This window comes from Odontesthes bonariensis, chromosome 21 (genome assembly GCF_027942865.1).
Source record: "Odontesthes bonariensis isolate fOdoBon6 chromosome 21, fOdoBon6.hap1, whole genome shotgun sequence".
Classification (NCBI taxonomy): domain Eukaryota; kingdom Metazoa; phylum Chordata; class Actinopteri; order Atheriniformes; family Atherinopsidae; genus Odontesthes; species Odontesthes bonariensis.
The window spans coordinates 19,159,660-19,173,884 of NC_134526.1; the positions used below are offsets into that span (position 1 = coordinate 19,159,660).

At 35.2% G+C, this 14,225-nt stretch overlaps 1 protein-coding gene and 1 gene segment (V, D, J or C); both read right to left on the reverse strand.

Moving 5' to 3' along the window:
* Positions 1–14,225, reverse strand: part of LOC142371908 (immunoglobulin gamma-1 heavy chain-like) — a 72,551-nt gene that overhangs the window by 21,511 nt on the left and 36,815 nt on the right. The window lies entirely within an intron of this gene.
* Positions 5,720–10,059, reverse strand: LOC142371912 (immunoglobulin heavy constant gamma 2-like). The segment is given in 7 exon segments: positions 5,720–5,854; positions 6,387–6,532; positions 6,988–7,314; positions 7,502–7,795; positions 7,954–7,977; positions 8,098–8,388; positions 10,013–10,059. Coding segments are annotated over 4 exon segments (771 nt in total).

Here is a 14,225-nt window from a genome sequence, read left to right on the forward strand (position 1 = left end):
AAGGTTTAATCTGAGAGGGTTTATCATTAAGAAAAAAAATGCATGTAATAAATATATGACTATACATATTATTTATATATTATTCGTATATTATTTAGTCAAATAAAAAACTAAAAAAACGATTGTTTGCTTGGTTTGAAAAGGAAAACAGTTTAAGTCTAAATGGATACAAGCAAGATAGTGCCCCCCCCTCTGTGCAAAGACACACCTTTAGAAGTGTTTTTCCCCATGCATAACAAAAGATTTGTGCTTGCTTTGTTTCTCTAATAAAGGAGCTTTGACTTATGTTCTGCATATAAATTGATGAGTGAAGCCTGTCATTGCAATAGAAATGTAAATGTGGTGGATTTCTCTCTCCATTTCTCTCCATCCACCACTATTCACCGTGTTTGCATTTGCTTTTAATGAACCATTTCCACAGTTATATCTTATGGGTATTTTGCACATTCATTTTCTGTGGCAAGAGGTTTTTGTCAAAGGATGTATCACTGTGGTTGTTATAGTTTCACTGTAATGCAACCCAACACAAAATCTCCACCCTGCGATGCTGGCTACTATAATACAACGAATAGGACTTTGCTGTATGTTTAAAAATTGTGATGGGCAGTGCCAATATTAAATATACATGAAAATATATATATATATATATATACATTAGTATACAACCAGGAATGGCTAATTGATTTGATTGATTTTGCTACAGGTAGTTGCAGTAGTGAAACCACTCATTCATTAATTTATTTTCATCCAGGGAATTTTTACCAACTGAGGCAGTGTTTCCAGGTGTTATTCAGAGTGTTTAGATACATCTGCATTTACAACAAAAAGATATTTTCCACCCTTGAAGGTTTTTACTGAACTCCTTGAACTCCACTGCCACTTCTCCCACACTCAGTGAAAAACCACAGCAGTCATTGTTCTCTGCTGTTCTCACACAATTGTAGTATATAATTCTTTTAATTTTCCAAGTTCAGTAAAATAGAATGATTATGTGGAAATATTTGTGCGCCTCTTTGCAACATTAAAAAGTGCTTAAAAAAAAGAAAAGAAAAAATTTGACCTCATACTTAAGACCTTGCCTCTTTTGATAGGTTTTTGTAACAGTGTAAATTACTGTGGCCACCCCCCCAGTTATACACAGCAACACATGACAATACAAAAACCACATGCTGAAAGGTAGCAAGTATTCTTCATTCTATTGCATTTTACTGCACACACACACACACATATATATATGACGATTTGATCCCCCCTCTAGTATTCAGCTAATAATAACATTTTGAGTTATTGTATTCTTAAGTTATCTTTAAGTTATTTTGTATTTTAATGACTATTTGATATACTTTTTTAATTATATTAACACACATTAACCAACATTAACTTTAGTCAGTCCTAAAATCATGACTGAAAGATCTGACTTATTTTCAATAGGTTTTATGCATTCATTTACATCAAAGTCAGAGGTACAATATTTAATGATGAAGTTACTCAGTCCTTATCAGCATCATGAATAGAACATATCAACAAAATATCCCACAATATTACATTTTTACTCAATTAGATCATATATGATATGATGTAGTATGTGAAGGGGGAGCACAAACAGAGTCAGTGATTTGAGTTACACCACATTTTTTTGTGCTTTCAACTCGAGTAGCTTTGCTTTTTTTTTTTTGCAATTGACAGGAACTTTCACAACATGATGTGTAACACGGTGTCGTAACTCCAGCCACCACTATATTCCACAGTGACACAAGCACTTACTAAAACCTTCCACAGTGAAACCCCAAACAGAATACCCCAAAAGTTGAAAATAGCTCCCTCCGTTTTTATATTTCTCACGCTTTGATACAAATGGAAAATATGAACACAATGTCTGAATATCAAACAAAACCTCACCACAAAGTGTGTGCTGGATGTTGACACATAGGTCATTACTGCATTAAGTTTATCAAAAGAGGGAGGGAAATAAAGACAAAAGATGTATTTATGTAATGTACAGTGTGACTCAAATACGCGTTTGGCTGTGGGTAGAGTGAAGTGGGGTAAAATGTGCCATTTCGTTTTCAAGATAAAAGAAAAAAGAGGAAGAAATAAAATGAAAGCCTTTTAACAAATTTTAGGATGTGCCTTATTAATCTAAATAGTCAGAATTATTCTACGAGAAGGAGTTCTAAAAATATGGCTTCTTATAAAAAAGAAAATTTGCCTCATTCGTTCATCCATCTTGGTGTAATTTAGCTCATTAGACCATCTAATCAGATGGTAATGTCATCCATCTTGTCGAATCTAAATATTAAAGATAACTGGCTCTTTTAAAAACTAATTTGATAGTCCATTTTTGTTTCACAAATGATATATATTTTTGTTAAAGATAATATGAAACCTAAGAAAAGTATCACAACGTTGTAATCTTCCCTAAAACTAGATGAATAGTGGAGTAGTGTGACTAGATAAATCAAAAACTGCAGCCCAAATGAACATGAATGACATAGCCTACGTTGTACACAAAAATGGTATTTTTTCTTTTCACTTTTACAAACAAACAACAGCCACATCCAGTGTAAATGACATTCCTTGCAGATTTTTTCTTCTTCCTCTTCTTTTTTCTTTTCTTTTTTAGTAATATCCTTTGATTTGGAATATTATTTCAGCACCAATATTCTTCTGGGCTTGGTGGTATTAGACATAGGCAGCCCACCATAATAACTCCTGACTGCTTTGAAATAAAGGCTGAAAATAAATTCTCTTGTATTTGGGCCCAAACATTGCTGTGAGTCAGATCACACGGCCTCACAACACTGTGCTGTGAGGTGCAGGCAGTGACCTATAGATGGCAGCACAAGCAACATGTTTAGCTTGTGCTCATTGTCATTGCTTAAAAAAAAAAAGACAAAAAATCATTGTTTAGCTCTTGGTGCAATCAACTGTTATCAGCAGCCTCATTTATCTGACATTTAGCAGACTAAAAATGCAAATAGTTTTCTATAACTACTTATTGTATTGGATAGAAAGACTCTCTCAGAAAACTCAAAAATAATTTTTGTCCCTATACTGTATGTATCAGCCACTCACGGAGCCTCTTTTCCTTACAAAACTTGCCCACTAGATGGTAGCATTTACTCACATTTCTTTTTAACCTCTATTACATGGCTGATATGACACAGTTTTGTAACACATGTATATATATATACAAATAACCTATGAAGTAGAAAGGCTGATTGCAAATGCTGGCTCCATATACATTCAAATGTAATGCCTGATGTTTCAGCCTTTGAGGCTTCCTCAAGATCAGTACTTGTAAGATAAAGACATGTGTTTGTTATATTGGCTCCAGCAAGTTTTTACAATCTGTTCCTACCAAAATAAAACGAGGATATCCTTCAAAAACACATCAACTAAACCAAAAAAAAATATTAATAAGTATTTTCTAATAGATAAACAGACACAAGACCTCAATGTACATCATAAGAAACTTAATCTGAATTCTCTAATAAAGAGGTATATTTAAAAAACAAACATCTCAAATCAAAATTTATCTTCAGACCATGAAGTGAGAGAGATTACAGACAATGAATCCAATATTGTTCCCTCCTGCAGAGTAAAACACTCAGGTTACCTCTTCTTGGAGGGACATTTAGCTTCTCAATTCCAGTGTATCTCAGAAAGCAAGAAGGATTATTAATTCATTACATTTTTTTCATCTAAAGATACTTCTATGTTCAGCTGTTCAAGTCTTCAGAGCTCAACTTGTCTTTCCCAAATAGGATTTACCACAAGGACAAGTGATGATAAAACATATAAACAATCTAACATGTGACTAAAATGACAAATTTACACATATATTATTAAAATGATCTCGCCCATTGACTGCTGGGATAGGCTCCAGCCCCCCCGCGACCAGACCGACGGATTCAGCGGTATAGAAAATGGATGGATGGATGGATGGATTATTAAATTATGAGAAAGGAAACCGGTTATCTGTTAGATCGTTGTACTACAGACTGCAAAGTTGATCTCACAAGTAAACTTGTACTGTAAAGCCACAAATGAATACTTAAACATACATATTTAAACTTCAGATTTGCTATGGTTAAATGTATTTGATGAGTTATTTTAGATGGTGACAGGATTTTTTTTACATGAATACATGTAAGTCAATATATGCTTGATTTCATTCAGGCATGCAAATATGCATCATCCTGACAGATGTGTTTTTTATTTCAAGGAAATGTATTTGCAGATCTGATGGTTTCTACAGTTTCACTGCGGCAGGTGTGGTCTCAGAGCTGCACCCAGAGTGGGAAGCAGCTCTCTAAAAATGATATGTTTAGAAACAACTAGAAATGGAAAACCTGCAGACCTTAACTGATAAAACAATTTTACTGTTCCTTGACTCCATGTGGTCTTATTTTAGTAAATCAAATCAAATAAAATCAAATAAAATGTATTTATATAGTACATTTCATGTACAAAACAATTCAAAGTGCTTTACATAAAATAAAAGCATTGCAGCAGGGAGTGGAAGAAGCATTAAAAACACATAAAATAATATAAAGAGAAACAATTAATTAAAATAATTTAAATTAATTTAAAAACAAGCAATTGTAGCCAAAACAATTAAAGGAAATTGTCAAAATCACAAATATTTTCATCACTTATATTCATAGGCCCTTTCATTTTAAGTCTGATTTCAACTCAGGATTACGGGGGCACATGGAGCCTATCCCCCTACTGCCATAGGCCAAGAGGCGGGCTACAGCCTTCATCACAGGGCCAGACAGATACAAACGAGACAAACAACCCTGCACTCACTCTCATTCTTATATGGTCAATGTAGAATAATCAATAAACCTAACATGCATGTATTGGGGCTGTGGGAGGAAGTTGGAGAACCCAGAGAGAATGGAAACTCTACATAGAAAGGCCCCAGCCGGAATTTGAACAAGGAAGCTTCTCAACTTCTGTAATCCATCCATTTTATATATACACACATTTGCTGTACCAAAGTCTATTACAAGTTCAGACCAAAAGTCGGTTGAAATGTTCAAATCTCAAGGGGAAGTCTTCATACAGGAAACTGCAAACCTGATCTGCTGACAGACAGCGACAGATGTGCCTGCTGTTTCGAGGAAGTTTAGTTCTGACAGTTTCAACTTTCAGTCTCGGTCCCTGAGGTACAGAAATAGAAGGTAATGAAAGAAAGATGCTTCGAAGCACTTTAAAGCACATGAACAAAAAGTATTTTAGGTGAACCGAGTCCATGATCACTCATAGCCCTGCTCTGTTTTATTTTGCATGATAAAATGTATTTTGTGAAATTGTATCATATTTACTTAATAATAACCGCTCTAACAACAAAGTAAAATGAGTGTATTTGAAAAAGAACAATCAACAGAAAATATTTATTCTTAAAAACACAAAATATAATTTTCAACAGTAAAAAAGTAAGAATAAAATATTGAATTTAGAAAAGAAAAAAGCTATCAGCTTTTTTGTATTAAAGTAACACAATTACTATTAGCCATGCTCCATTTAATTTGAATGCCATACTGTCATTGATAAATTGTATCACGTTTATTGTCTTATACTATATCTGGCAAAAGTTTTAAATAAATAATGTTGTCAAAAATGACTAAATGTGAATTGACAGAAAAAGGTTTAATTCAAGACCATAGAAATACTTCACAGTACAGATAAATGACTTCAGAAATGTACTTTCTAAATATACAGTAGATTGTTTATTGTATTTCAACTATTTAGAATATGTTAAAACTACAGAAAAGACACCATGTGTGATCTGCAGCCGCTCATGTCCAATGTGCATCCACCCGATTCTTTATTGCCGCTTCATCTGAAAAACAATTTTGAAAATGTGTTAATTGATGATTAGAAAACAACAGCACAAACAAACAAACAACACTTTTATGAATGTCATTATTCATTCACAAATTGAATATTCTGAGAACTTTAAAAAAAACTGATGCTATAGATGCTCATCCCATCAAATATTTGTATAATTAATTATATAAATTATTTATTTATTTATTTATTTATATAAAAATATTTATATAATTAATTTATATTAACAGGATCCATAATCAGTTTACTGCAATATCTTGGAGTGGTAAGCATTTTCAAACATGCTTCTGCAGATAATATATTGTATTTCCGTTTTTTTATATATATATATATATATATATATATATATATATATATATATTTCTGCCTTTATCAAATGTCTTTATTGGATTAATCCAGGCATACATTTTAGAGATTTCATGGCACTGTAGTCACAACAATCCAACAAGCATTCAAAAAAAATTACACATCTAACTTTGAATAATCTTCCTTTGCTTGAATGCATAAAAAGCCTGCATGTTTACCTGGACCAAGCTGAATATCATGTTATAGAACAGAGAGAATATGAAGAGCAATATGAAGGTGGAGGCTGTGGACCACAAACTGCTGAAGTCATCCTCTTCATATGTGCAATTCGACTCAAATATACAGTTTGATTCTGAAGGGAAATCTGAGAAGAGGAAGGTACAGCATGGGTGATTAGATTAGTTGTGTGTGTTTCTAAATGCTAATGATTTTTCATTCAGATAATGGAATAAAATGAGTGATTTAACAATGCAGCACACTTGTGTGACTGAAAAGCAACTAGCAACTAGTCATGCAAAGTTAGCATTTGAGCGTAATTTTCATTTTGTTTTGATATATTTTCATTCATGCACACATTTAACACAAGTGTCTCCATGCAACATTTATTTTGAAAAATTCAATACACTTAACAAGGTTTTAGTATGGCAAGGACAGAAGGCAACACAACAATGATGACAAATACACAATAACAATCACAATGACTGATGACAACACAAAGTGTACATAATTTCACAACATAACATTTACACACAAACAAAATAACACAGAGGCACAAAGGATCCAGCCAAGTCTGTTATGTTTAACATTCAAGTGCGTTACCAGAGGCCTTTGACACTCCATGAGGTTCCATAGCTTCGTCACTACCAGCAGGCCAGACGTTGCAGTTGAACATTTTTTTTGCATCCCACTCTTTCTTGGTGGTGGTGTAAACACTTGTGACCAAGTAACCATTTTTGGTCTTCTGGCGGGTGAAGGTAGTATCCTCATAGCTTCCACTGTTTCCATTCTTATCTACTGACCAGGCGATGTAGTAATCCTGCTCCACATAACTGAAGACCAGACACGCCAGCCTGACTTCAGCTGAGTCTCCTTGGTTACTGGCCTCCGCTGTCGGAATGAGAACTGTCACGGTTGGATTTGCCCCCTCTGAAAGAGACACTGAGTTAGCCTCCTTTATAATGAAGTGTTGAGTTTAAATTAGAATTCCCAAGAATTACAGATCACCAAGCTGGGAGTAATTCATTTTTTAATAAAAATGTCCTTTTCATAAGTGAATTGGCTACAAAATAATATTGTCTCATACTATATTGATCATTTCAATTTGGTAACTTACTTCTGTTGACAGTCAGTTCTTGAGTCTCCAGGGTCACACCATTTCTGACAGCAGAACAGTGCACGTTCTTGACTGATTTCCAGTCGTTGAGATTACGAGTCAGTATGCTGGTTTTGGATTTTGTACTTGTTTCCAGCGTACCGTTCTCTGTGACACGCTGTCCATCAATCTGCCAGATAACGTTGGTCTCCGATAGGATGGTGTCCGGTCCAGTAATGCTACACTTCAACTCTGCCCGTCGGTTGATGAATATTTCTTTGTTAGTTGGAGGGTTTAAATTCATTGTCAAAGGAACTACATGGAAAAGCCATAAAAAAATAAATGATTAACGGAACTTTATTCTCTGGAGAAAAAAAGAAATTGTTAAAAAAAACCACTTTAATGTATACGTTTAATTTAAACATGCCCCTTCATTTTACTTTTAGTTTCAACTACATGAAAATCAGAATTACCTGTGCCTGGAGTAGAAATTCCTCCTGAAAATGTCAAGGCAGAAGACAGACACATAAATCAATTTGAGAACATTTTCTATTGCCTAAAAGGTGAATGTCAGATAGAAATGAAAGACAGATATTCTGAAATAAATTATAACATACTTTTTACTTGCACTTGGTTGGTGCCTCCAGGGTGAGTGACAGAACACGTATAAGACAAAGAATTAGATTTTGTTACACTGATCACGCTGACTCCTGTGAATTTATTGTTGCTGTTACTCAGAGCTGAAATGTATTGTTCAGAAGGCACGTTGGTCCCACTGACATCGCTCCACTGGAATGTAGCACTCTTTGGAAAAAAGTCATGTGCCAGACAACCAAGAGTGATTTTATCTCCAGAGCCAGAGTCACATGAAATCAGCGGGAACAGAGTTGGTGATGAAATTGTTGTGTCTGTGGAAGTTTGAAGATTAAAGGCAAAGGAAAAGTTCAACATATTCACACTAGATTCTCAAATACACAGTGATGAGATTTAGAATAGGAAAAAAAAAGTAGGGTAGTAAAAAAAACTTTTTACATCTCTACATTTCTTACTCACTGGTTACTTTAAAAGTATTTTTGTTTGTACTCAAAATGTATGAGAACTGATAAAAATATGAACTTTTAATATAAAATCAAAGTGCCTAATTATTTATACAAGTACAGCTGAGACTGTAAATCTCTTGTTCTTTTCGTTCGATTGGCAGAAATTTGTCAATGATTTTGATCGTCTGTTCGAGAACTTGTTTCAGCATTTATTCATTTCTATTTTAATTTTACAAACCAAATAATACATTCATTTGGTGAATAAATAATTAGCATATTAAATCATAATGAACAATGATTAGTTTCAATGGAATGTTAAACATATGAAAATACCTCACAATAACAAACTTTTTTTTAGGTAGAGTGTAGACTATGGTACATAGATTAAATTTGTCTATAGGTAGCACCACAGTAATGTGATACAAATGTACTTTCTGTTGCACTGCTTTATTAACTTAAGCTGCTCGTTAATATCAATAATCAAATGATAATACAAACTATTACACGTTTTACAAGTATTTTTTTTTAATTATGTATGGAGAATAAAAGTTATTAATACAAAATGTTATAATTTTTTTTGATAACACGAAGTAACATGTTCAATGCTTGACTTCTACCAATACAAAGAGTCGTTGTACAATATTTTAATAGAGCTTTAAATGAAGTGGACAATACTTCCACACTTCCTCCACCACTGCAGAGATTTTCTAAATGCTCAAGTAATTAAAATAAAGAATAGTCAAAGCAGTTCCACTTCTCAACCTCAAAATTCAACTTCCAAAAAGCTATTTTCAATCAAATATTTACCTATTGATTATTTCTAATAAGAAAGCTGGTTTGCTTAGTATGAGTTAAACATAACATTTCAAATAGCAGTATTTAGTCAGTATCATCTTATGTCTTAAAATATAGGGATTCATTTTGTTTGACAGTACACCTATACTTAGAATAAAGAATAAAACAAACCTAAAAGGCTTGTTGGTAAGAACTATTATTATTAGATAATATACAAAAAAATAATGAGGTGACCTTCACACCAACTCACTTTAAAAATACTCATCTCTGTTACATTTGTTGAAAAATATAGATGAAAAATGTTGTGTCAAGCTTCAATTAGACAGAACATGTGCTATTCCATTAATAAAATTTATAACCACTGTAAATTTTAAACTGAGTTATTTATAATTAATCAATAGAGTAACAACAGGTGAAATAACCAGTCATTTAGAGCACACAAACACGTAGATGCGCATTTGTTGCTCAATGACATTACAATTAAGATCAAATCATCAAAAAATCCTACATCATAGTCATACTATTATTTATAAGGACATTGGAAATGTTTTTGAAACAGCAGCATCGGCATCTGCAGTTAAGTCTACAAACATTTTAAAAAGATATATTTATCAAAACCTTTCTACCATCGAAAAACACAATTAGAAATAAATAAATAAAATTGTCACTGTGAATATTTTGTGTAAATGTGACTTACCTGAAGAAACTGTGACTTCGGTCCCTTGACCCCAGTAGTCAAAGGAATCACAGTGCTGCATCTCCACTCACTGGTTGAACAAAAACCTGGAGTGACAGGAAAAACCCTGTGAAAGCTCAGGAAATGCATGATGAATGTAGAAATAGCAGTAAGACACCCTTGTGTCGTGTCTGTCTTACGTTCTCAGTCAGAACACAAAAAGTTGAGATTTGTGGGAACGTGTCACATGTACACTTACTATGACTGTAATCAACTAATTCACTTAGAAATTAATATCTATTAGGTTATGGATTGAGAGTATTTTCATTATTAATCCATCAGAAATGTTTTATCATTTATTTCCACTTGTCAATAAAGATATTTTTCAAAATCCAGGTGTGAGGTAAGATTTCTAGTCCTAGAACACAAAACCAATCACTTGCATACAGGAAGAAGAAATAAGTATGTACGGGGATAAATATATATTTTTTCTTTTTGGAAATATGTTTAACATATATAACATTCAGTATGCACTATACACTACTTTCTATATGCTGTTCTTCAAAGGAAAAAAAAGTGATATATTTTTGATGCAACATCAAAACACTACGGTTGCCATAGAGGAGGAACAGCTTCATCGTCTAACCCACGTTCATTCTGTTCGATTATAACCGTGACGATAACTGAAATCTCTCATCTTTTACTGACAAAGTTTCATAGTCACACAACAATTTGATAACAGCTTGATAAAAAAAAAAATTTGCCAAAAAAATGTACAGTTTATTCAGCTGTCTTTATGTAAATCCTTCACATGTGGAAGCGAACATGTAATCTCTCTGATGATAAAAGATTTTTATTGAGGGAATTTGTCAGTCTGACAGTTTCTACAAACTTTCACAGCTGCAGGTGTCGTCCCAGATGTACAGAGCGGGGAAGGGGCTTTCTAAAAACAACATGCTTGGAGACACCAGGAAACTGATGTGCTATGTTGAAGTCTGTGTTACATTAGATGTTCTTAGATGTCCCTGTGTTGTGTTGTGAAAAAAGAAAATTTTTTTTTTTTTTTTTTTCACTTGTACTCTGTTTTGCAGGGGAGCTGAAGACACCTCTGACTGAACAGTATGTTATGTAGAGGGTCGGCAGTATTGTCATAGTGTTTAACAACTTGTACTTATTTTTTAGATTCACAATCAGCTCCGGTACCTCCAAAGCAGTCACCAGAACAAAGCCAAATTTCTTTATCAGAAACTCTTTTTTATCTCTTAGAATCACTGGCTCTGGTGCTGCTGCCCTAACAGATAGTTGCAAAGCAGATTGCACTCTTCACTGCCAACTTATAGAAGATATGCAACATCTTGGTGCAGGTATTGAAGAACCAACACTCGAACTACCATGGCAGTCATTTTGACTGCTTTCAAAATTTGCAACGTCATAACTTGGTTTAAAAAAAAAAAAAAAAATATGTACAGGACCCTGACTTTTCCTAAATATGTGTATATTTTATTCTAACATTGTTTTATCATTTAAATTTCAAAACAGAAAAGAGATCTGAGTATTACTACCTCGAATGACCATAGCAGTCAAATTGACTGCATGCTTTTCACATGGGGTGTCATAGTTTACTATTTGCTACATTTTCCCCCTCTTTCCCCTGCTCTATTGTCTGTTTGTTTTTTATGCTCCGTGAAGCTAAAACCTAGTTATAGCTTCACTCTAAACCCTAGAGAGACAAAAAATGACGAAGTAGAAAGAAAATTTCAGTGATGGAGAATCTTCCCAACAAAAGCAAGGTCCAGCTTCATCCAGTATACAGCTGGCAAACCTGATAAATTTGGTATCAAGTTCTGGCTTGCAGCTGATGTTGATACCAAATATATGCTGAATGCTGCGCCATATCTGGACAAAGATGAGACACGGAGGCCAGGACAGCGACTGGGAGACAGCGTGGTGTTGAAATTGGCTTAGTCGTTCCTGGGGAAGGGGAGAAACATCACTGATAACTTCTTTACTTCCCTTGAACTTGCCAAGGCACTTAAGGCCCAGAAAACCAGCCTGGTTGGTACAGTAAATCAGATCAGACGAGACCTTCCTCCATCTGTAAAGGAGCAAAGGGCCCTGCATACCACAGAGGTGCTGAAATGTGACAGTACAAGCCTAACAGTCTATCAATACAAACCAAGGAAAAATGTCTCCATTCTAAGCACTGTCCACCCAGCTGTCAACATCACAAGTGGCCACAAGGCTAAAAAGGAGACTGTGACATACTGCAACAGAACCAAGGTTGGAGTAGATGTGCTTGATCAAATGGCGAGGAAATACTCAGTGAAAGCACCTACACGAAGATGGCCAGTGGCGGTGTACTTATTATAATATTCTTGACCTGGCTGCCATAAATGCTTCGATCGTGTTCAAGAAATGCACCAATGAGATGATGTCAAATGAACTTCGGTCCGGACACATGACAGCAAAAGCGAGACAAATGATGGTGCGAGAGCCCTGGTTGGAACATCAGAAGATGGAGAGGAGAAGGCAGTCCAAGTGCGCAGAAAGTGCAATAAAAACAAAGCAAAGGATACTTGTGTCAAATGTCACAAGGTAGTGTGTGGGAGCTGCACATGGAAGGTACAGGTTACCTGTGTTGACTGTGGGTGTTTGTGAGCCATAAGCAAAACAAGCATCATAACAGTGTCTTCAGCTGGCTGGCAGCCATCACAGCATTTAGGAATGTTCATAATAGTTAATCATTTTAATTGTTAAGGTCTAATGATGACACCAACCTATTTTGAAAGCAGGACATTTGTTTTTTATTTCACAGAGAAAATGGTTGCAGGTTTGCACGTGTAATTGCAGAGAAGTTATCTTGTGTCAATTAAATAAATAAAACACTCAAAAAATATAGTTTTAATTTAGTGTCCTGATGTGTATTTTACCTATTCCACCAATTTATTCTTAGATCTAATGATAATCCAAATTATATACAAATAATGACATTTATAGTTGTTGCAGAATTATGGTAGACCGAGTGTTAACAAGAGTTTGGCAAGTAAAAGAAAAGGCTTTATGACTATTTAGTAATTCATTTTTTTTTCATGTTTTTATTTATAAGTGACATGATGTGCATGTTTTATCACACCATATTTGAGAGTGCACTGTTCCATGCTGTTGTCTGCTGGGGGAGTTGCACTACAGACAAAAACTGTAGGTGCCTGGACAAACTGGTGAAAAAGGCCAGTTCTGTAGTAGGCAGAAGGCTGGACATCCTCTCAACAGCATCCTGGCAGGACAGACTCATCTCACTGCGCTGCAGGACTGAAAGGTTCAGGAGGTCCTTTGTCCCCATAGCCATAAGATGTTTTTCTCTAATTAATTAATTCTGTCATGACTTAGCTAGAGATTTAGCCCACTCGCAGAACACACTCAGGAGACGTAAGCAGTGTTTGAAAGGTTTATTTTACGAACTGGGGAGGACACGTGGAACTGGAACCGGGAACTCTGGGGAAGGGTATCCACTGGATCAAAGATAAGAGGAATGTCAGGAGGTGAAAGAACTTTGGATGAATGATAGGAAGAAAACGGCTTACAGGTTGGCAGTTGTCTTCCGCCAGGGAGAGATGAGCGAGGCCTGGGAGCTGGGTCTTTATGGGTTCGAGAAAACTGGCTTAACTGTTCGGCAGGTGGTGTCGTGGTGAAAATCCTGTGCGCGTGGAGGGTGAGCAGGGTTCGGTGTGAGAGAGCTGCCTGAGTTGCTGCCAGCGTGGAGCCTCTGGAAATGGGTCAGTACTTAGTCTTTCTTGGAGAATCTGTGGCTTTGGTTTCTGGAAACTAAGTTCCACTTGGCGAGAAGGTAGTCCTGAAACGAGACAACAAAGCATGAACAAGGTTTCTCTTTAGAAATAAGTAGGGATGCACCGATACCGATACTGGTATCGGGCCGATACTGTTCTAACATACTCCTACTCGTACTCGTTAAAGTTAGCCGATACCATGAACCGATACAATGAAGACCGTGATCAGAGGGTGTCCAAGTCCTGGTGTGCAATATACAACTACACCAAAATATTTTTATCTTATTTACTATATTAGTACTTTGTATGTACTCATTTCATAATACAGAAGAAAACTCTATTCCCTAAAAAATTATTAAAAAAAAAAAAAATCCTCAGAGAACCCATATTTCGCTGTAAACGCAGTTGCGCAGGTGGGAATTATGAGACTGTGACACATCAAAGGCTGA